The sequence below is a fragment of the Clinocottus analis genome, unplaced genomic scaffold (genome assembly GCF_023055335.1).
Source record: "Clinocottus analis isolate CAN_PGR_092001 unplaced genomic scaffold, fCliAna1.0.p SCAF_16, whole genome shotgun sequence".
Lineage (NCBI taxonomy): Eukaryota > Metazoa > Chordata > Actinopteri > Perciformes > Cottidae > Clinocottus > Clinocottus analis.
Genome location: NW_027175887.1, coordinates 16786345 through 16811268, shown reverse-complemented (window position 1 = coordinate 16811268; position 24924 = coordinate 16786345). Strand labels below are relative to the sequence as shown.

Here is a 24924-nt window from a genome sequence, read left to right as displayed (position 1 = left end):
TAGCGGTTTGTGAGGATGCGTTCAGGGGTTCCTGGTTTTACTGAGAGTCGGAGGATGTTTGACCTCCTCGTCTTCACGGTGAAGGTTCACAGACGTGTCTGTTGGCCGCCTGCTCGTCTCGCCGTCTGGAGAACGCTGTGGATTCATCTTTTCACTCAACAACTATCAAAATAATCGACGCAGCATGTATCGTCTTTTACTTCCTCGACAAAACCTGCTGCCGACATTACCCACAATGCACCTGCCGACTGTCCAGTCATACGTTCAGGTGTCCCGTGCAAGTAGCTACTAGCTAGCTAAAGTAGCTACGGAGGTCTCACTTCTTTCTAAATCCAAACCAACAGAAACTTTTTGGGTTAAACTTGTAATCTGACTCAAGTGACATCACTTGAGGTCATTCAAACAGCTGGAGACGCTGAAGGACTCAAACAACCTGCAGCCACACACACTCACTGCCTTCCATACGCAACGTGAGAAATATTTCATTTTTCAAGCAACTTGAAACGGATTTCTTTGGTATATATATATTTTTTTTTTTTAAAAAGCAAGATTAACTTTAGTCCCTGCTGACCCCTAAAGTGATACATCCTCCTCCTCCTCTTCCTCCTCCTCTCCCTCCTCCTCCAGGTCCTCCTCCGCCTCTTCCTCCTCCTCACAACTCAAAGTCGGGTCGTGTCCGTCTCTTCGTCTCCGTCTCTTCGTGTCCGTCTCTTCATGTCCGTCTCTTCGTGTCCATCTCTTCGTGTCCGTCAGCGGGGACAGTAATTGAGGCCTCTCTGAGAGCCGAGCGGTGCGTGACAGTGCCGGAGATTAAGCCCGGCCAATTAGGCTGTTTGACTTCGCGCTCTGAGCGCTTGTTCCCGTCCATATGTGCCAGAGAGGACGGTTATGATAACAGCTCCGGTAATGATTCTAACAACGTCGGCGCCCCCTTTTCATTTTTTTGTCTTCGCGGAGGCAGATCTGTCTTCATAAGGAGGCCGGGGGGGGGGGGGGGGGGGGGTCGCGGGGCAGAGACCTCGCTCGGGCCCCTCGGACCACCGGCGCTCGTCCGCGTAAATGTGTGTGTGTGTGTGTGTGTGTGTTAACCTCTTGCCTGGCTGCGATTGGAGGAGAAGGCCGCAGTGCTCCCAGTGGCTTGCCAATTAGGACACTCACATCCATAAATATTTCAGCCTCCTTCTTATATAGGTCAGGCCTCTCTCCATCGCTGTCTCTCACACACACTCTGCCTCTTACACACTCTGCCTCTCACACACACTCTGCCTCTCCTCACCCTCGCACCCAGAACGCTGCGTGTCAGGAGGCCGCTCAGCTCCTGTTGCCGACTCCTCCGGATGCAAAGCGAGACCTGAGCGCTAAGCGGTACATAAAGGAGTGCACGAGGAGGTCACACAGGAGCATTTCGGGCGGGTGTGATGTAATTTTCTTTGTGTGTGTGTGTGTGTGTATCTGCCCATTTCCATTTCACGGACACACACACCTGGTATTTCCATAATGCGGAGTTTCACGGCGCCGCTGGGCGGTCAGGGACAGAGAGGAGCTCGGCTCTCTGCAGAGGGCTAGTTATGCAACGGGGGATGATGTCACTTCAGGTGAAGGCCCCGGCGGAAGTGACATCACAAAAGGAGGTTTGGGGGGGCTCGCTGGGTCCGGAAATCGAGGGGGACACACCGCTGATGTCATCACACAGAGTAAGCGAGGAGGATGAGGGAGACATTCGGTGAAGAAAAAAAACACAAATCTGACTGTATTCTGCAAAACACACCCTCTGATCCGCCGTCACACACACACGCGCGTACAAACGCGGCGCATATCGGTAGCTCCTGTGTGTGTGTGTGTGTGTGTGTGTGTGTGTGTGTGTGTGTGTGTGTGTGTGTGTGTGTCTGCTCCGTGAGCTTCTCCCCATAGCGAGGCAGTTTGCACATCCACACGGGGTTACGTAAGCCAGCCGAGGCTCACTGAAGCGCCGGTGGGTTTTTTAGATCACGCCGCGTCGGAGCTCCCATCATCCTCTCTGCTCTACTGGGCGCTAAGCAGCCGAGAGGGAAGGAAGAAGGGAAGGAAACGCCCCGTTATGCAAGCTACTAATGCTAACGTGAAAGACATCAATTCAGGGTATTAAAGAGAGGAAGAGCACGTGAGGGGAGGAGGGTGTGTGTGTGTGTGTGTGTGTGTGTGTGTGTGTGTGTGTGTGTGTGTGTCTTCTGTGGATGCATGCTGGTGTGTACATCATCATGATAATAAATTACAGCAACAACTAGTTCAGGAATTATGATTTTAAGAAAAATCAAAAAAAAAAAAAAATGGCTTCCAGCTGTTTTTCTCTTGTCTTGTGTGAGAGTGAATGAACTTGTCTCGTCTTGTGATTGTGGGTTTTTGTCGCTCGGACATCACAAACAGTGTGAATGCATCTTCTGCTTCAGGATGAAGTGATGGATGTTTCTAGAGAGCAATGATTCAAGAAAACGAGCCACGCTGTAGAGCAGAAGCACTGACGTACAGCGTACTCGTCATCTACAGCCACCAATGCATAAAATAAAGTTATGGCTGCAACTAAAGATTATTATTGACTCATTGTTTCAGTCCATGCAACTGCAGTTAAACTACACCCGTCACAACCTCCACAGAGTCCAAGGTTTTGTCCGACCAGCGGTCCAAAACTCAGATAAATTCCCTTTGCAAAGCAATAAAACAGAGACAAAAACACAGGAAATCCTTAAATTTGAGCTGCATGTTGTCTTAACGACTGAGACGATTAAACACGAGTAATTATTTACGCTGTGATATGAAAACCGCGTGCAGAACCTCTTCCATCAGCTGATTCATGTCAATAGTTTCCTGGTTTGCACAAAGTCTTCTTCTTCTTTTCCTCGCGGCCGGAACATTTTCCCGCCGCTTCCGGCTGCACGTTTTACTTGTTGTCATATTGTTTTTACCCAGCAGCCCACTGGGAAGACCCCCGCCCCCTCCATCCTGCAGCGTGTCCCACTTCCATACTATAAACTAATAAGCCACATGTCGGGGCGGCCTTTCCACTCCCTCGATCAGTCTTATGAACTTTCCCGGCTGTGTTGTCCCTCCTCCTCCCCTGAGGTCATCTCGGCCTCTGGTGTTCCCGCATGCGTCCATCTGAGAGTATTTCGCTGACATTGATGACAGAAGGGCAGGCCTGTCACAGTCCTGTGTCAACCCCGAGGCCTCGCGGCGGACTGGACGCCGGCCTGAACCGGCTTTTGGCGTCGCCCGATAAAATCAATGGGTCTGGAGCGCGGACACGCGAGAGAGAGAGAGAGAGAGAGAGAGAGAGAGAGAGCGAGAGAGGGCTTGTAGGGCAGAGCGGCGGCGCTGCAGAGGCCTCCGCTGCCAGTTTTGAGCGTCACGTGACGCCCACGAGATGCGGCTGTCAGACGGGGAGGGTGGCGGGGCGGATAGCGGATAATATCCATCGTACCCGGCGGAGGAAGTGAGCGTCCAGCTCCAGCAGGGTCCCGGGTCGGTGGCGGTGACTAACTTTACATCTTATGAACGTGGAAATAGAGAGAGACGACGCGGCTAGGTCCTAATCTTTCCAGAAAGGTGTCTTATTGACGCTCCAAGAGGCTTTTTTGGGGGAATCTGGCTCATATCATGCTGGATGTTCATAGTTACCATCAAAATATCTTTTAAAAGTGATTTTTGCAGATATACATTTTTTCCCCAGGACTTTGCTGAACAAAAACATACAATAAACACATGTATTGGAATTAATTTGGGGCTCCTATGATGACTCAAACACAGGGGCCAACATTGGTTGGGTTCATATTTCTGCTGCACGTTGCTTTTAAACTCCTTTACGTCCCGTTTGGCTCGTTCCATCTGCAGCAATGCAACACATGAAGAGCACAAGCGTTGAAAAAGTGAGTTTTTTCTCAAGATATTTCCTCTTTAACAGTCTCCCGTGCTCCACGAACGGAGAATAACACAGAGATGTTTTTGATGGGGAGGTTTTTTCGAGTCTCGTTCATCTTTTCTCTTTGATTATTGTTTGTTTGAAGGCTTCCCGCGGCTTCCACAAATATATAAAGAGACACGCGTTAGATAAAGGAGAGCGGGTGCGCTGCAAAGTGGAGGTCTTTTAAGCACGAAATCCCCTCTTTGTGTCGCTTTCCCTCCGCAAACAAACACTCTTGTTGCGGCCGCTGCGTCCCGTGGTGCTTTTGATCATTTCTGATCGTGACACATAATTCGGTTCAGGATCAAATCCGCTTTGAATTTGGGGCTGGAGAGGTTGTTTTTTTTTTTCAGTGGGAGGATTTTGATGTTTTTAAAAGGAACTGGAGACATGAAACAGCCTTGAGTGGAGTGCGTTTGGAGTGGATCGGCTCCATCGCGTCTGTGAAAACAAGCTGTTGATTTTTCCTCCATTAATTCTCTGCTCAGTAAGATGTTTTGTTCATCCAACAGTCCAAAACTTGGATCCACTAAATGTCCTATAAGGACTTTGAAAAAACAGCAAAGACTCACATTTGAAAAGTAGATTTTTCTTTTGACGCTTTTGCTTAAAAAACAGATTCATGGATTCACAAAAATTGTGATGAGGAATATAAAGTAGAAGGATAATACGATGGATCAGTGTTGAAATGTTGTACATTTTAATTTATCAAAAGTGTCGCTTGTGTCATCTATAAAGCGGTGGAGCGTCAGGTGGAACTGTTTTATGATAAAAACAGTTTCTAGAGCCAGAAGGGAAGCTGATCCTGATGCGATGAAAAGCAAAGTGACTTCCAGCTGCTTCAACATAAAGAAATGAAACAACACAATCGATTTACTCTCCGTTTGTTTGCAACGGAGAAGATGAAGAGAATACTTTTGGGCCAATTTAATCTGGAGTTGTTGTGGTAACAACTCCAGATTGTTGTGTGCTCTTATCGACAAGTTGTTTCAGATCAATTTAAAACACTAAAACACCCGAATAGATATAAAGAGTCTCGTTTCAAGGAACCGTAAATCTGAGGTTGGTGACTCTCGTTGTTTTCCGTCACTTGGAGGAGATTTTATGAACATTTTTTAGTAAATTAGTGGATATCCCCTGAAGTGATGAGAAAAAGAATGGGGCGAATAGATGAAAGAAACTGCCAACAAAAAAAAAGACGACATAAATCAACGAATGAGACAGAAAATACGGTGTTAATAAATTCCCAGAGGGGTCTTAAAAAAAAAAAGAGTCAAATCTCAACATCTCAGCTCTCACACATTGTTCCGGCTTATAAATGCCAGCGAGTGAGACTTGCTCTTATTTTCTAATCAATTCAAAGTCAAATTGCATTCTGCCCGCGAGGTGTGTTGTCAGGACGCATGAGCTTCCAGATGCGGGCCGAGCGCCGCGTCAGCACGCTTGCAAATTTTTGAATTTAGCCACCAAAGCTAATTTTCTTTGTTTTTGTGCACATTGTTTCACACGTTTTAACACGGCCTCCCCTCACGGGCGCTGTGGTGACGGGAGGGGGAGGAGGAAGAGGAGAAGGAGGAGGAGGAGGAGGAGGTGTGGAGGGGATTAATAAGCGTTTGTAGTATTAAATCAATGTGCCTGGGAGCTGAGGCACCTGATTAGCATGACCCTGTCCTGCACATCAGCACATTCTGGGCTGGGGGAGGCTGATTAAGAGCCAATGCTAATTTCCTCTCAACCCTGTCAATGAAAAAGAGAGAGAGTGAGAAGGAGAGAGGGAGAGAAGAAAAGGAGGAGAGAGAAAGAGAGGCAGAGAGAAGGATGGAGGGTACAAAGAGAGACGCCTTTGTAAAGTGGAGCGAGTTCCTGTTTGCACAGAACACGTGTGCGGCGTCGCTATTCGAGCACATGTGTGTACTTTGGTATATATATTTATATATTTATGGGTTTCATGGATGTCAGTGGATAAAAACAAATGACGCACAAGATAAAGTTTATCAAAAGTTGGAGGTTTGGTTTAACTTTAAATGATTTAAATTGTAACCCGGCTTTGACTTTGAGATGAATATTAAATGCAGGGACTTTGCTTTAACTCTGGTTTAGTGGATTGCAGTAAAAGTACATTACTTTAGTACTCTAGTACTGCACAAGTACATTACTCTAGTACTGCAAAAGTACATTATTCTAGTACTGCTCAAGTACATTCTTGGAGTACTTGCGTTAGTATTTCCATGTTGTGTTACTTCCTTCTACTTCCTGCTTCTAAATATTGTAACTTTATACTTCACTACTTTTAATTTGACAGTTTTAGTTGATTGTTACTTTCCAAATATTAATGCAAAATATAAATCTACTTGTGAATTATGGTGTATTATTACAGATTAAACTGTGTATAAAATGTCTGAATCCGCTCCTCTAGCCAGCTGCAACATCAAAGTGATGTACACATTAATAAATCAATCATTGTAGTCCAATAATACTTTTACTTCTGGGACTTTAGGGGTATTTTTCTACTTTTAGCAAGGTTTTGAATGCAGGACCAGAGCATTTCTACGCTGTGATATTATTACTTTAACTCAAGATCTCACTTCTTCTTCCACCACTGATGGCTGGACTCTTCAGCTCCGTCGTGAGCGTCTGCTTCTTGGTTTTCGGGGACAATAAACCGCCAGAGTGCCGTCGTGGTTGCGCTGCGTGGAACTCTTTGTGTTGCGCAGGTTGCATGAGTGACGGCGCGCCGGCACCGGGGAGGAGGAGGAGGAGAAGGAGGAGGAGGAGGAAGAGGAGGAGGAGGAAGCCCCGACCACCAGGCCTCACGCACGGGTGTGTTGGGTCTCTTTGTTAAGTTGTTTTGTCAGCCGGCCGCTGCAGAGTGCCAGCGCTCGGACACCCGACGGAGCTGCAGCCGCGCCGGTCGATACGGCGCACACAGCATCCGCTCTCACGCCGGCTCTCTGGGAGCCAGCCGGCACGCAGGCTGGCAGGGCGACGGGGCCGGACGGAGCTAACGGGCGGAGCTAACGGGCGGAGCTAACGGGCGGAGCTAACGGCTGCAAGGACGATCCCAAAGGAGAAGCTGCAGCGCTGTGATGCACCAACTGTCCCGTGAAAGTAGCTAGAAGATGCCACCGAGCAATGGGCTGTCCTGAGCCTATACTACCCATAAGGCCTTGCCTCACCTTAACCTACAGGCTACAGGCCGGGTCTTTCCATAAGAAGCAGTGGGATTTATAATTAAGCACTGATTTCTTTTTTTTGTTGTCAGCACTTATGATTTATTTATTGCCAAATCAGAGAATTTCAACCAAAATAAAAGACCAAAAACATCACCAACCCTCACTTTTAACCACAAAGTGAAAACATTTCTATAAAATGATCTAAATGAATCACCAAATACAACAATACAAAATACTTTTCCCCTTTGATAGGACGCACCTGAATCCTCACTGGTGCAGCTATTTGGTTTTAGAGGTCGTATAATTAGTCACATGTACGATAAAAGGGATCATGTCCACAGAAATGGAGCGAGAATAAGAAGCTTTAGGAGTTTATTCGGACTCTCATTCTTCTTTCTTACTTCCAACAAATCTAGGAAACTCCTCTCCTTTTTCTACGCGTGTATGTGAAGGATCAGGGAAACCAAATACTGACAATAGTCAGTGTTATTGCTCAATAAAATCTAAGTAGAGGATATTTCCTCCATCTGGGAGAAAGTAAACTCGTTTGCCAATTCTCATTTTGGCGCCTGACAGGAAAACATGCAGTGATATTGGTGGTAAATAGAAAAGTGCCAATCATCACACGGAAAACCGTACAAATAGAAACCAGTTGAGAGTTTGAGAAACGATTGTAGTTTCGTTTTTTCTTTGCCCTCAACCATAAAGTCTCTTTTGAGTTGAACTTTGGTGCAACTTCCTATTATTTATACTATTTATCTCCATAATTTGTATTCATTTGTAATATTTTTGATTGTTTGTGAAACACAACAAACATTGTGTAGGTGTCACTCGTTGGCTCTGAGTAACTGTGTCGACATTTCTCACTAATTTCTGAATTTTTACAAAATGAAACAAACTTTCAATCAATTCACGGAGAAAATAATGATCAGATAAATCCACGATAAAAATAAGTTAATCATCAATTCCTAAAAAGAAAAGCTGATTCAAGTACAAAACTGATAACGTTAGCTGTGAACTCTGGAAGAGTAGCTTCTCAGCGTCATGAAGCAGACGTACCCATCCTGAACTGCTAGCTGAACTCCTAGCTTAAGCGGTTACGCGACAAAACAAAGTAACGTTAGCTTGACGGATCTAGCTTTGTCTAGTTGTTTGGGAAAAGAAGTTTAGGGGGCTCTACTTTTATAATAAATAAGAAAAGCTGATTCTGATGCAAGACAGATAACGTTAGCTCTGAACTCCGGAAGAGTAGCTTCTTAGCGCTCATGAAGCAGACGCTCCCATCCTAAACTGCTAGCTGAACTCCTAGCTTAAGCGGTTATGTGACAAAAACGAAGTAGCGTTAGCTCGACAGGCCTTGCTTTGTCTAGTTGTTTGGGAAAGGGGGTTTAGGGGACTCTACTTTTAAAAGAAAAACTAGCAGAAACCATGTTAAAATGGACCGTAAAGTGTAATCTGTGCTGAGCTCCCTGAACTGGGTGTCACATGAATGCGGGTGTCGCGGTGGGAGCGGGCGGGGGGAACAAACTGAAGACACAACGCTCTCTGTGATCGCGACCTCGACCCACATCAAAAACGTCGACCGCGCTGCTAATCACGGGGCTCCCTGGAGGACCCTTTCAAGTGTGCCGAGGCGAGGGCTTCTGAAGAGCAAGACGCCGCGGCGGAGGTCGCCGCTGTCATTAACGATCAGCGCCAAGGTCGCGGCTTTCGCTCGGACCGGTTGTTGTTTCTGCAGCAGCAGGCCGGGTGATTGACACCGCTTCACCGCACAGGAGCGTCGCCGAGGCTCTCAGTGGAGTGGAGCCGATTAGCTGCATCGCTAAAGTTGCACCACAGATGAAGTTTAAAGCTTTGAGCCCCGAAGTTGGCACAAAACTAGCTCTTAAGGGCTACTTGTGCACCGACGCGTCAGTATTAAAGGAGACGTATCGTGTTCATTTTCAGGTTCATACCTGTGTTTTTTAGGCGTCTACTTGAACATATTTACAGGGTTTAACTTTCAAGAAACACATTATTTTCCTTACACTGTCTGTTTGAATCAACCTGACTGAAATGCGTTGTTTAGCGCCTTTCTCTTTAAGCGCCCTTTACCCCCCAAAAAACCTGTCTGCTCTTATTAATAATACAAAGTTAGTTAACTTCATGGAGTATTTTTGGCGTATTTTGTTGGTACTTTTACTTCTAATCATACATTGTTCCCAGTAGGGCAAAATAAATAGTTCGCCAAAAATGGGTCAAAATTTTACCATGTTCTATTTTTCCTTTTGTAATGTTCACACAATAATAATAAGTGTAATTGTTCGTATTTGTTAAGCCAGAGAAGCACAAAGGTGCTGTGTCATTTATCACATGCATATAAAACATCTTTATAGATAAATCCTCAGCCACCAAAAGACTAAAGTTTATTTAAGTTATAGCATTAAATCGGTATTATCTCTCCCATTATGTCTTATTTATTTTAAGTTGCTATGAGCTGCTGAAACAAGTAAAATAAACCAAATGCTTTTTTTTGCGTGATCTTTAATCAGATCACTATGAAACCTTCAATATGTCAGAGGTGGCTGACATTATCAGCCAACAGTGTATGACGTTAAAGGTCAACATCAGCTCCATATATCAACAAATCAATATATTTGTCTCACTGTGTGCAGGCCTGTGCAACAGAGCATCGTGGACCTGCTCCTGCACTAACCCGTCCACAGCAGAAACCAGTCCCTGTCTATCTGTCAGGCTGTCAGTCTTCTCTTTGCCCCCCCACCTCGGGGTGCTGCTGTGCTTAAACATCCCTCCAGGCAGGATCCAAAACTCTGACAGCGGCTCAGCCGATCCTCAAAAGAGGGAAAGTGGAGATGTTAAACCTCCAGAATGTGTCGAGGAAGGACTCATTTTAAATAGGTGGCCTCTCGGAGAGAAGTCGCCTCACTGCCTGGAGGCCCACTTATAAACCGACACACTCGCTGTTACGCAGAGTACATCTGGACCAGATGGCAATCTGTCCTATGGCCGCCAGGGGGCGACTCCTCTGGTTGTATAGAAGTCTATGCTTCATGTGTTAAAGCTGCATTCTCTCTCCTGACCACCAGGGGCGACTCCTCTGGTTGTATAGAAGTCTGGATTCTCTCAGTAAACATTGTAAACATGAGTTTATGTCTCAATCTCTAGTTTCAAGTCTTCTTCAATACAGCATGATGCTCATTTAGTAAATTATGGTCTGTCAGAGTCAAACAGACCATGAAGCAGCTGATGCTTTAGGGTGGGGCTTACTGTGATTGACAGGTTGTCAATCACTGGCGTTGTCCAGTCTGGGAGTTGTCTGTGTTTTCGTCTTTAACCCTTTCGCGGTGTGTTTTCGTCTTTAACCCTTTCGCGGTGTGTTTTCACTTCATGAAAGTTAATTATAGCTCAACGCTCTCGGGTCACTTTTATCTGCAGAAAAACCAAGATGGCGACGGCCAAAATGTCTAATTTGAATCTTTTCAAACTGTGATCCGCAAACCAGTGACATGTCGGTGACAACGTCCTCTTCTTATAAACACTCTATGGTGCAAATCCGTAGCCGATCCCAATCCCAGGGAGGTCACCGCGAAGGTCACGCCACTTTTTCTTTCCCCCAAAGTGCGGCTAAAACGTGGACGTTCATACAGAGAATGAGTGGGACCGGAATGAATGCTCCTCGAAGGCCATGCAAATGAGTTGGATCCTCTTGCTCTGGAAAAGCTCCATCGCCGCTTTCAAGACGTCTCCGACGCTCTCCAAACCTGAGGCACTTGTTCTGTAGAGACCAGCTGCCACGCCGAGTCCTCACATCTTTGGATTTAATGTGGTTTGAAGGAGAGTTCAAATAATGTGGGCTTCATGAGGCGCTTGATGTCATGATAATTGATACTAGCGAGATTTTGTGCTTCTTAAAGGGTGAGATAACTCCTTTTATGAACGTTTTTTCACTGACATATATTCTTATTTTTCTTAAACAGAATCAATCCAGGTTTGGCAGTTAGAGTTTTTATAAGTTTAACAGACTTAAAGGAACATTCTGATATTTTTTATAAACAAGATATTCTTCTTTTTGTGACCTTTGTGACTAAAGGATCAAAAATACTTGCCAACTCTGTTATAAAGTATTGGGTATTAACCCCAACAAAATTAAGTTTTTAAAGTATTTTCGGATATGACATTGAGAGGAATTTGAGGAGAAAGGTGCAACAACCGTCCTCAGCCGGACTCAAACCCGGGAACCTTGCAGTTCATGCATTGAGCTCAAGCCAAATCAACTTTTAACTTTCCATAATGTTGTTAGTGAGGTCAGAGGTCAGGCCCCGGGGAGCCTCTCTGAGGTTTCTTAAACTTTGGCGTCGTCCTTGAGATGCGGCGCGATTAGACAGCCCTTTTCCGTCTCTAATCGATACATTTGGTCTGGCCCTCTATCCTTCTTTTGTCTCTGTAAATGAAGCTGATGGATGAAAAAGATCCGCGGTGCCCTCTCTCAGGTAATGCGCTGTGAGCGGCCGTGTCGATACCTTCAGGGTTAACGAGATGCCGGCTCAGACGAGGAGGAGGAGGGTGGAGGGGGATCGAGGAAGAGTGATGGAGCAGGGGACACAGGAGCAGGGTCAACTCTCAGGACAACTTAATATTTAATCAAGTAACCTCACTGGCAACTTGAAACCCCACAATCCCCTCCGGTCGCGACCGGGAGACAAGCGGGAGAAAGGCGAAGGGGCCGAGACGACACTCTATCTCTCAGACTGTCCTGCGCTTTGACTGAAAGGGAGGATGACGTGAGGGATGGAAAGAGACAAAGAGAGAGAGAGAGAGAGGGACGGGGTCGGCGGCGGCGAGATGAGCGCGCGCAGCAGTAAAGATGGAGGTGAAGTGCATGCTGGGAGGAGCCTTCTTCGGCCACGAGGATCGGCCGTTTCAGTCAAGGTTAAAGGAAGGGATGAGCGTCTCGTTACGCTGAGCGATGACCGGGTGAACTCAGGTGTTTCAGGGAGCAGAGGCGTGACGGCGGGTCAGGAGCTCGTTCACATTCATCACTCGCTGCCCTCACTCGCCCCGTGAGCGTAACACACACAGCGTGAAGATTATATACACAAGAAGGACGGTGTCATTGTGGATATTATGAATAGCTGTTGCCGCTTATTAAAATACAGACTCAAAATAAAGAAAAATGGAGGAAAATGTCTTGTAACATTATTTTAACAACAGATTTGACAAAATAATTAACTTTGAAAAACTTTGTCGTCTAAAAAGCAACAGATAGGAATTATATGAAACACATTATTAAAAAAATAGAACGAGTAATACTTCAAATAAAACATCTAGATGAATTTAAAACCTGCAGTTTTAAAGGAGAAATGAAAACGTGACACTGCTTTGACCTGACGAGGTCAAAAGGTCGCCTAAAATCTTTAGGATCCTGACCTCGGGGGTGAATAGCCGTCTGGTATTTCAGGTCAATCTCCTCTAAACTACATCAGATTGATCGCTCCGTCCTGCAGACCAGTTCACACCACACCCATGAACAAATAGACGCAGCTTTAACACACCTGAAGCTGAAGAAACGGTGTCTGAAACCTGTGAACATGTGAGTCATTTTCACCTGACGCATGATGAAGAAGTCAAAAAAATAAGCCAATTATGGTTTATTGTGCAACTCAGACAATGTTGGAACTTGGGATTGGACTTTCCAGTCAAGTAGGAGAGTGTTTTATTGTATTTCCTGTTTCCTATTTCCTCACACCTAGAGCAGAGGAAAGCTTTCGTGAAATAATTGTGTCATGTGAGCCTCATCCCGTCTCATTGTGGTTGCCGCTGAAAGATGATCCGGCCGGTCGCCGCCGCCGCCGCTTGGCGCTCTCCTCCCCTGCAGCCGCTGCCCGCCCCGTGGGCTAACCCAGCCGGGGGGGCCGGACGCCGCAAAGCCTCGGGGTGTTGTTAGGGTGGAGGATAAGTGAATCCCTGTCAGAGAGTGAAGGGAGGAAGGGAGGGAGCGAGGGAGCGACGAACAGGCAGCGGGTAGCCGGGCAGATGGGCCGCCAGGAGCCCCGGCGCGTCCCTGTGGAGACGCAGGCGGACCGAGTTCAGCACACAGCCACCCAGAAACGGCGTCAGCACTTCGGGGAGAAGCTGCGAAAAAGTGCTGAGGCGGCAGCCACGTGGGGAGGATGAGGTGAAGTGGTGAAAATTTAACCAGCCTGATGAAAGTTTAAGTGTGCATGTTAAGCAGGAGAGAGAGGGAGGAGGAGGTGTGGCTGGAGGTGATGGGAGGCTTCTCAAGCGCCACCATGACTCTTAATTTTACCCGAGCACCTGAGGGCGCAGCTCTTTTTCTGACCCCCACCGATCCTCAAAAGGAGCGACATCTCCCTCTTTTGCTTCTCGATAATTAGCTGCAAGGACGGCGTTGAGCGTCAAGGGCGGCGGGCCCGCATCCCTCTGCACTGCGGCCCCGGCTGATGTGCATGCGAGAGCCCCCGCAGCGCTTCTGTTGACTGCACACTCGCATGATGCTACGCGAGGCAGCCGGTTAGCTCTGTGGTCTGCGGAGGAAAGAGAGAGAGGGGGAGAGAGAGAGGGAGAGGGTGCAGCGGTGTGATTACATAAGGTTGGGTAACAGGCTCACTGTGGGGATACACACTCACTAGACAGTGTTGATGGAGTCTTTCACAGGCCTGATGGGGTGTTGATTAGGATGTGCTCACACACGAGCAGCCGATGCTGAAATGGATTCTAATGTGCTTTTTTTCCCCCTCCCTTTGTTTCTTTACATTCATCACTTCTTTCATCCATGCGCCATTTTCCCTTCTGCCTCGGTCGCCCACCTCCTCCCTCCCCTCCCCCGTTGGCTGTTCTCCACACGCCAAAATGCCAAAAAAATCACATCACACCCCCCCTCCCCATCCCGCCTCCCCTTTTTCTTTCTATCTTTTTTTTCTTCTTCTTTCTGTCCTCCGTCGATTTGCAGGTGCGGTGCGAGCCTCCAGCATCTTCCCCATCCTCAGCGTCATCCTGCTCTTCATGGGAGGCCTGTGTATAGCTGCCAGTGAGTTCTACAAGTCACGCCACAACATCATCCTCAGCGCAGGGATCTTCTTCGTGTCTGCAGGTGAGTCGACCAGTTTCCATTGAACGATGACACGGCCACGCACCTCAGTGGTGGTGTGCATTTATTTCAGAGGTAGGGCAACTTGAGTAAGGTCAGAGTGCAGGCCAGGTCAGCTGGTCTTTGTGCTCATAAAGCTAACTGGGTTCTGGCTGTAACGTCATATGTAGTTCAATTGATCCTCTGATATAACTCTCAGGAAGGTTAATAAGCGTCTTTCCCCCTAAACTTTTCCTCTAAGTTGTTATCACTCTTTTGTAATGATCAGACAAAAAACTTAAAATGCTGCAGCTACAAGTCACTTCTTCCTTTCTTCCTTCTCTTGTCCTCTTTTCTTTTCTCTTGATCCTGTTGCTGGGCTAAAAGCCATCCATTGGGACTCATCTCTAAAAATAAGGTGTCCCTGACACACTTTCCCTGCGATCCATCTTCCCAGATATACCATGTCAAACATTTCTCCATGTGTGACTTAACTAACTAAGAAGTCAAAGTAGGAAAAAAAAAACCTGGATGTGGATTATGTTATACGTAATAACATAAGAACTGAAGCCGCCTTGGTTCTCGCTGCAAGAGGAAAGTCTCAGATCAGTGATGTTGGACAGGATTAGTGCATGAATCAGAACATATTTAGGAAGAAACTGCATATTCAGTTCAGCATCCACGAGCTCATCCTGACTGACATGTTGTGTCTTGTTACCCATAACCCACCCCTCTCCATCCCGCACCTTCCCGACCCTTCAGGCCTGAGCAACATCATCGGGATCATCGTGTACATATCAGCCAACGCGGGGGACCCTTCGAAAAGCGACTCCAAGAAGAACAGCTACTCCTACGGCTGGTCCTTCTACTTCGGGGCCCTGTCCTTCATCATGGCTGAGATGGTGGGCGTCCTGGCCGTGCACATGTTCATCGACCGCCATCGGCAGCTCCGAATAGGGGCGCGCGCGGCCGACTACCTCCAAGGCTCCGCCATCACGCGAATCCCCAGCTACCGCTACCGCTACCGGCGCCGCTCGCGCTCCTCCTCCCGCTCCACGGACCCGTCGCACTCCCGCGAAACCTCGCCGGTGGGCCTCAAGGGCTTCAGCGCGCTGCCGTCCACGGAGATCTCCATGTACACGCTGCCCCGGGACACCCTCAAGTCCTCCGGCACGCCCACGGCCACCTACAACTCGGAGAGGGACCACAACTTCCTGCAAGTCCACAACTGCATCCAGAAGGACCTGAAAGACTCGAGCCAGACCAACACAGCCAACCGCCGCACCACGCCGGTATGAGGGAGTCGACGCAAGGGGCGGGGCCAGCGGGAAGGGAGGGGGGGGGGCGGCATCGGCGGGCGGAGAGACCGGGAGACACGGGAACCCCCTGTGGGTGCAGAACGCCCCCCGGGGAGAAGACGGATTTTCATGTTTATAGACATTTGTTCGTTTTGTTCAGCTGCATGACTTTTCCATTGCCATTTGTTGAGAGAAGTTTCAACAAGTCTGCCGCGTTCCTGGATCGAACGGCGGAACAGTGAGGACGTGGGTCCGGTGCGTCACGAGAGAGTGAGATCCGTCATTCCTCTTCGCACGGGGTTTGTTCATGACATTTTGGGCACTTGAAGAGAGGGAGGGAAGAGAGGGAGGGGGGGAGGGGCATTTATGAGGTAAAGATTTCATGAGTTCATCGCTCTTTGGTTTGACGGTTTTGCCCCACAAGTTCGGTCAGAGCAACAGGTCGAGCTCAGATACTACACACTCTTTTATTTATTGACTTCTTTGTTCATCTTTTTTTTGCATTAAAACTGTGAATCGTTACAGTTTTTGGGATTCAGTAAGAATTAGCCCAATCTGTAATCTCTAACAAAGGTACTATATATATATATATATACATACATAAATGTATTACTTTTATAAATACATTATTACGTTAATAATCAAGAGTTACAGACTTTACCGAAGCAAAAAAAAAGAAGAAAAAAATACGAGTTAACTAAACCAAGTTGCTGTTGGCGAGGCGAGAAAAGACTCTTTGGGTTTCTGTTGGTGTGACGGTCGAGAACAAGAGGCGGAGCTTTAGGGAGCGAACACGATGATAATATCGATTCTTTTAACAGAACCTTCTCGTCTTTTTCTCAGTCCCTGTTCGCTTTCTTTTTTTGTGTGGGGGGTCCGCATAACAGGAGAGTCGAACCCCTCGACAGAAAAGAGCCAACCAAAGAGGTCAAAGTTCACAAAACGCGACTTCTTACGAAATAAAAAAAAGGAAGGAGCAGAGGGGAAGGAAAAGAAGAGGACGCCAAACACAAAAATAAAAACAAAGTTAAATATAAAATAGTACAAGACAAGCTAGGTGACTCACAATTTCAGAAATTAAATGCATGCTATAAAATTACAGCAAATCTGCTCTTGAGAAACTTAAGTTTTAAAGGTTAATAATTATAAGGGGAAAAAAAGCAAAGACGCTAAAGTTTAAAGTATTAATGTTTTCATGTGTATTTTTCTTATGTTTTCTTTTTTTTTAAATTTATTTAGTTAATTTATCTTATTGCTTTTGTGAGACAAACCAAACAAACTACATTGAACAAAACTGCTTTTTTAAAATGGTTTGGTTGATTTCTTTATAAATATATAAATATATGTACGTATGTATTTTATTTTTAAAACTCACACAGCCTTAGTCATTTCTTTGTTTCTTTTTGATTTTTAATGTGTTGTTCAAATTGAAAATGAAATCTTTAAAGGTGCCAAAACCGAATGATCCTATACTTGGATGCATCAAGTCCTGATGAATAAAATACGAACCCTAGGGGGAACAAATCAACATGTTTCACTGCGTGTCTCTAAACACACTTTACCCAGTAACACCCGCTTGTTTTCAGCTCTAACACTTGTCTGTCTGTCACGTCGTCGTGTTCTGTTTCCTTTTCACAGACAGCAAAAAATAACTAAATTTGACTAAGATAGGACTTCACGGTATAAGCTCGTAGAGTAAAGCAGCATTTCCCAACATGATTGTCTTCTGGCCCTTTAAAATAAAGCAAAGTCCACTTGTCCACTTATTATTAAATTCGGAGGATTTTAAGAGGAAGAGACAGTGTCTCATGATAAACAAGCAAATCTCCGATAAACTGAATTTTGACAAAATAATATGAGCTCAATGTCCACTTACTTTCTTAAAGAGCTTTTATCCGTTCGTGATCCTTTAACTGTTTTGTCCTTCAACAGTTTTGTTTACAAAGTTTCCCACTTAGATCATGTGATGACAACTCCACAGACAACTAACTCCAATTGCCGATGAAGGCCATGAGGTGGGGAAAAGCGAGTACGTTGCCGTTTAGTTGAGAGTGTGATGTGAAACTACTGTTCTTCAAGGTCAGGCATGAACTTTGACCCTCAAGGCATAATTCAATTGTGTGTAATAAAGAAAATCATACTTGAAACCCCCATAAAGAACACATGGGATGTCCACACACACACACAGATCCACACACAAGTCACGATGTGGGGACTTTGATCCAATCTGGGGACAAATAATGAGGTCCCCACAAGGTTAACCATTTTATCCATTGTTAAGACTGAGTGATGGAATTTAGACTTAGTTAAGGTTAAAGGGTTTAAAATAAGTGTACCGATGCTGACTTCTGCCTATGTGAAGACCAGTTTGCGTTTCAGACATTTTAATTGGTTCTCACATCTTTGAATGACTGAACTTGTTTTTAAGATTATCTTTAGAATTAGGATTAGGGCAGGTGTTCGGGTTATGGGTGTAGTTGTGATGCTTAAGGTGTCAGTACTGATTGTGTAGCTGTGTGTATGTGTTAAAGTAAGCAAGAGGGTTATTCAGTGTCAAATTAGTGTTTCCAATTTGAGACCAAAAAAGGCTTCATAATGTGTCATGCTTATAGTTATAAAGCTGAATAAATATGTTATATAAGTGCTTATAACTAAAATTATAGAATTCTATGATGAGATTATAACGCATTATAAGTATGTTTATAATGCACCATACAGAGAACATTTATAGAAAGTGTAAAATGTGTGTGTGTGTGTGTGTGTGTGTGTGTGTGTGTGTGTGTGTGTGTGTGTGTGTGTGTGTGTGTGTGTGTGTACTGTTGTTCTTCTATGTTACTGAGAAGCGATTTAAAAAAAAAGACATGAAATGAAGAAATGCAATAAGAAACAGCTCCAGGCTTGAAAATGGCCAATTGTTCCAGACACTGAATATCAACGTAAAATATTGGCTTTTGGCAACTTCGCTCTAAAATATATTGGCATCCGCCTTCATACAGCCATAAAAATAAAAGCTGAGTTGTCGAACATAAAACCTTGTGTGCGCCGCTAAAGCCACAGCCCGGCCTGCTGTTGTGAAATAGAGATAACACGCTGTAATCGACCCCTGGGAGACACAATCCGAAAAATATCAGCGCAGACCCTCAAACTGCTCGACAGAACCCACGAATATCGACATGTGTGTTTGTAAACGGATTAATAGTCGGAACACACCTTGACCTGGACGTTCTGCTGATTACACAAGAATAACACAGAGTTTAAGGGTTGAACACTTGGAGAAGAATAAGGTAAAGTCAGCTAACTGCTCAATGAGGGTTCTTCGGCTTAGGGGAACCCTGCTAGAATTTAAAGGTTCCACCTGTTTTACCTATTTTAAAAAAACATAAAGGGTTATGAGGTTCTGTGAATGGTACTATAGAGAACTGTTCTATGGTGTAATGGTTTCACCCAGAACCCACTATGTTAGGTACTACAGAGAACTGTTCTATGGTGTAATGGTTTCACCCAGAACCCCCTGTGATAGGTACTACAGAGAACTGTTCTATGGTGTAATGGTTCCTATCCAGAACCCCCTATGTTAGGTACTACAGAGAACTGTTCTATAGTGTAATGGTTCCTATCCAGAACCCACTATGTTAGGTACTACAGAGAACTGTTCTATGATGTAATGGTTCCTATCCAGAACCCACTTTGTTAGGTACTACAGAGAACTGTTCTATGGTGTAATGGTTCCTATCCAGAACCCACTTTGTAAGGTACTACAGAGAACTGTTCTATAGTGTAATGGTTCCTATCCAGAACCCACTTTGTTAGGTACTACAGAGAACTGTTCTATGGTGTAATGGTTCCTCCCAGATTGGACACCCACTCAGAGGCTTCCACTCATTCTTTCTAAAAGAAAAAGGGTTATTTGAATGAAAATGGTTCTTAATAATAGAACCATTAGTGTCAGAAAGAACTTTGGGAACCCTTCAATAAAAAAGGTTTCTTCAGAAGCGAATGGTTCTGCGTGAAGCTCTTCCTGAAGAACCGCTTTGAAAGCCTTTTTTCTCAGACTCATGAGCTCGTCTTGAAAAAAGAAGCAGCTCAAACTGAACATGTTCTTCCGGACTCTCGATCACACACCATGAGCATGTTCTCTCTCTCTTTCTCTTTCTCTGTTCCTGAGAGAAGAAACACAGGTTTGCGATTACACCGCCAGGTTTGTTCTACACCCGACACCTTTCTCCAGCGCCGCCCTAAAAGCCCAGAGTGCTGAGCGTGAGTTTATGTGTGAGGAGGCGCTCGCATGTGCAGGTGTACGACGCAACATCTATTTGTGAGACAAAAGAGGGTTCATTCGTCAGGACCGCGGTGTGTTGAGTGCGAGGAGGGAAAAAGGAAAAAGACTAAATAAATAAAGTAAAAGCACAGCTCTGGTGGACAGCAGCGCTTCCCCGCCGTGTTTTCAGCGGCCAGCAGATTCATCAAATAAGGGGAAAAGTTTTCTATTCGGAAAAAAAGTGCTGAGATCCTGATTCGCCATTATCTGAGTTCACGGACACGAGCCGCTCTCCATAAATTTGAGGGGAAGAAATATGTCAATGTAGCAGTTTAAATGAATAGGGCTTTTTTTTTCTTCTTTTTTTTAAACGTATGGCCATCGTTATTCAGTATTCATAAGCAGACGTCATTTTACATTAAAGAGAAGGTGTGTGTGTGTGTGTGTGTGTGTGTGTGTGTGTGTGTGTGTGTGAGAGTAGAGATACTAATTTTCTCATAAAGCAGCACCTGGACCCATGTGCAGGTGTCTGAATCTCACTTTATTGTTGTAATAAGTCCTTTCTCTCTCTCTCTCTCTCTCTCTCTCTCTCTCTCTCTCTCTCTCTCTCTCTCTCTATCTCGTCACATGTTTCTCTGTGAGTTGGATCACAGCAGGTAAATAAATATCTGTGAGACGAGACGTCACCGGTGGGATCACAGATCGGAAGAAGTTGAGCACAATTTTCACTTTTTTTTCTAGTTTGGGGAGTAGTTCATCATTTAAATGAGGCGCTCTAAGGCTAGACCAGGTTTTTAGGACGACCTTTATCGCGCGGGGTCGCAGGCTACGAGGAAAATAATACTGTTGGATTGAGGATTGATTGTAAAACCGTTTGCCGGGACACCAGTTTAAAGTCTCACTGGTTTTGGAGTGACAACAGAGAAATGGTGCAAAACAACAGCGATTTATCAGAATACTCAAACTAAAGAAGGTGCAAGGAACATCAATCTGTGTTATGCTCCATCCAGTACATGACAGGTTGATTCACTCTGCAAGTGTGAGATGAAATTTACCTCCTCCTCCTCTTCCTCCTCCTCCTCCTCCTCCTCCTCCTCCTCCTCCTCGCAGAGGGGAGTTGGAGAGGCATGCCCTTGAAGAGTCAGTGCTGGGTTTTTCCCCCCGTTTCTTTGGCAGGCTAACAGAGTTGGACATTGCTCGGTGATGTCAGGGAGGGTCAGGGCGAGCGCTGCAGCACTAATGCTAATGATATTACCGCCGGCAGCCCATAATGCTCAGAGGCCAGATTTCCATGCTCGCTTCTGCCGGAGGGCACAAAGTGTCATTTACTGTAAATAGGACGAGAGGCTGAGGGAAACCTCTCCTCCGGGCTTCTTTTGTGTTGATGTGTAATTCTGCTTCCGTCACTTTTGGGCCTTGATGATGCTCAACATTTAAGAATATAGAGAAGAGGTCTTGAAGGTTTTGAACATTTCTGTGTTTTAGGAAAATACTTTTCTCCCCAATCAGATGAGGGAATGAATCAAGAGAGAAGTAGAGTCATTTATAAAGACTTCTATACAACCAGAGGAGTCGCCCCCTGGTGGTCAGGAGAGAGAATGCAGCTTTAACACATGAAGCATAGACTTCTATACAACCAGAGGAGTTGTATAGAAAAGGTCAGGAGAGAGAATGCAGCTTTAACACATGAAGTACAGACTTCTATACAACCAGAGGAGTCGCCCCCTGGTGGTCAGGAGAGAGAATGCAGCTTTAACACATGAAGCATAGACTTCTATACAACTCATTAGTAACAGATATGTCAACAGCAAACATGATCTATTAGAAATTATAGTTCCTTGAAAACATAAATCACAGTGCAGTTTGGTTGCCGGGTCGCGACCTTTAGGAGGCCGGGCTGGTGCAGGTAGATGAGAGGAATCAACCTTCATCACCAGGTCTCTCCTCCCAAACATTTGACCCCCATCTTGTCCTCCTCTTCGTCCTCTTCCTCTTGCCTTTGACTCTTTCCCTCCCTCCCTCTCTCTCCTGCTGTGGTGATCAAAGTGTCTCTGCAGTGCCGTGTGATCAGAGAAGCGAAAGCAACCGCCTGGTGGTGCATGTTGGGGTGGGGTCACTGGAGGGGAGATTATCCAGGTGAGGAGGTGAGGAGGTGAGGAGGTGAGGCTCGAGGAGGAACACTTTGTCTCCTCCTGGCCATAAATATTAAACTCTCTCTCTCTCTCTCTCTCTCTCTCTCTCTCTCGGCCCCGGCCTGCATGGCTGTTGCGTTTTTGGCAGGCCGGGAGGTTACGCAACCTCCCATCAAGCCGACCGATGACCTTTCTCTGACTTTACTGGACAACAACCTTCTGGGACACAGAGAGAGAGAGAGAGCGAGCGAGCGAGCACCCACGGTAGCCGCCGTGGTCACCTGAAGCCTCTCAACCTGCCGGCGACTTTAAGTCGGCGAGGAAAAAAAAAAAAGGAGGGAGACACCTCGACGCTTTCGACGTTCAATCCCTGCGAATTATCGCTCTGGCAAAAAAATGCAACCTGAAATGTGTGTGTGGGTGGAATTTTTGTCGGAGGAATGTTTATCTTTTTTTTTTTCTTCCTGTGCGTGCAAACACTGAATCTGCATGTGCAAGCCTCTGTCTGTCTGTCTGCGTGTGTGTGTGTGTGTGTGTGTGTGTGTGTGTGTGTGCGGCCTGTTGTTTGTGCTGACCAGAGAACAGTTGCTGACTGCGCTCACCCCGGGTTATTTTTGGGTCATGCAGAGTTGAATGGCAACAGAGAGCGATAAGCACGGTCAACCAACTGAAAAAGAAAGAGGGGGGAAAAAAATCATTGGAGCAAACATAGTCTGACATGACACATTCACATCGCCCCCTCTGCTGATACAAGCAGCGCAGCCTCGCCGCTTCCCGGCTGAAAAATATATGTGGAGAGAGCAAAGAGTCTGAGCTACCGCCGCGCACGGCTATTTTACAAATCTGAAGCTTTGAAATCCGGCCTCTGAATAGAAAATAAAAAAGAAGAAGAAGAAGAGGTGAAGAGGAGGGACCAAAGTAGGCTACAAGCACACAAAGTGCTTTGGGATGCGTGAAGCTAATGGAGCGCTCTGCCCTCTGGTGGAGCGGTGGGAGATGGAGAGAGGAGAGGGTGGGGGTGGTGGTGGAGGAGAGGGGGGGTCTGCCTCCGTCAGCTCTGGGAACGCTGTGTCCACGAACGGGCCTGGAATACTGATGCCACAGTGCAGGGGTGCAGGAGCTGCAGTCTGGCAGCCCCGAGAGGAACGCTGTGCTCCATCACAGAGGACGACGGGCTCCTCTGTGATGGAGCGGCGCGTCAGAGTCCGTGCATGTGATGACAGTGTGCATTCACATGAAAATACGCTCCTTTGTTGGTTATTTTCCCACCTGTTTACATCATGACTTGTGTCTAGACTCTGTTCCAGTGTGAAAAACACAAGTAGGACACATCATTGAAATCCTCATGCTGGACATTTAGCAGAAGCAATTAGCACAAGCTGTTGTTCTGAAAGCGGTTGTTCAGAAGCCAATCATCCGTTTAAAACAAACAAACGTGTCGATGGAGCGGCGCCCGCGGCTCCCTCCACCCTGCAGCAGCCTGCGGTGCTTTGGAATCCACCATGAAGACATGAAAAGGCTCCAAATGGTTACATTACTCATTAATCAGCTGGAGAAAAACAAAAACAAATGCCCACCACAATCTCCCAGAATCTCAAAGTCGCGTGTTTTCTTTGGTTTGATCGACAGTTCACGTTGATTTAATGCAAAGAGGAGCAGCGCATCCTCGTGTTTTAAGGAGCTGGAAGCAGCTAATGTTTGGTATTTGTGCTTGATACATTATTTAGAGCGCTTGAGATCTTAAAGGGCCAGCGTGTGTGTAGGATTTTTAGCGGTGACAGACACACACAAAAAAGCTTCAACGTGGCCCAACTTTTGCTCACCGTGGGTTTCAAACGAACAGAATTGTTGATTAATTATTGGCCGATCGATGCGTTACTCCCACGCTCCATTAGATTCCACTCAGGAGAACAGATCCTAACAGTGGACGGTCACCTGGAGGCCGGTGGTCGGAGCCCGAGCCCCCCCCCCCCCTCTGCTGTGTGCGGCGGTGGCGGTCGTGGTCGTCCCCTCCGACCGTCTGTCCTCCTGTCAGACGCCGCGCTGCAGCACGCCGCCCCGCCACTTCCCCCTCTCGCCCTGCAGGACGGCCCCGCCGCTGACTCGGTGCCAGCGGCGGTGCCAGGACACACACACACACACACACACACGTACCGACACACAGATGCACACACCTACTTACGCGTACAAGCAACTGCACACACTCACACGCACTCACATAAATCAAACGCTTGGCCCTCCTCTCTCCGCTGTCCCAGCATGCACCCTGGTTACCTGGCTGCTGGCCCACTAGCAACAGCTGCTACCTCAGGACTGGACTGGAGGTACCACTGCAGGAGATGGCGCGCACAGACACACACACACACATACACACATACACACAGACACACACACACACACATAAATGCAGTCACATGAAGTAGAGACACGCTGTACTGGCTTCATTCATCCCTCACTCTGAGGAGAGCTCGTTTGAGATGATGAACTAAACCAAGGCCTCCGTATAGTGTCGATATATATGTATATGTATATATATATATATATATATATATATAGATATATATATATATATATATATAGCAATCTGATCACAAACAACCTTAAAAAGATGCAAACTGACAAGAAATAGACCAAAGAAATGATGTAAAACAACCAAAATGAACTCATCTGGTCACAGACACAGAAATAAACTTTAAATGTGACACAACTCTTGCAGATATTTGTGTTGCTGCAGGAGCTCTTTGCGTGTTATCAGAACGTTTAAATGAACCTAAATGTTGATTAATTATCGGGGCAATCAATGTATTTTTTATTCAATTAAATTGAGGGCAGGGCCCTCAGGGCAGGAGATCAGATCCTAACCGTGGACTCAGACCTGCAGAATGACAAAAAAAACACCCACAAATTGACAATAAAGGCAGAATAAACACCACAAAAGAGACAAAAAAAATGTTTTACTGCAAAACGACTAAGAAAAAAAACACAGCTGCGCAAAATAACGATGCAAAGGGATAGCGGGACACTAAAAAGGCAGAAAGGGAC

At 46.1% G+C, this 24924-nt stretch overlaps 1 protein-coding gene across 1 annotated transcript in view; it reads left to right on the top strand.

Annotated features, from left to right (window-relative positions):
• cacng2a (calcium channel, voltage-dependent, gamma subunit 2a) overlaps nt 1-15825 on the top strand; it is a 54091-nt gene extending 38266 nt beyond the window's left edge. Inside the window, exons 3-4 of the mRNA XM_068579394.1 lie at nt 14078-14218; nt 14957-15825. Coding sequence (XP_068435495.1) covers nt 14078-14218; nt 14957-15492 — 677 coding nt within the window. The 3' untranslated portion in view covers nt 15493-15825. The remainder of the gene's footprint in view (nt 1-14077; nt 14219-14956) is intronic.
• Nucleotides 15826-24924: the final 9099 nt, after the last annotated feature.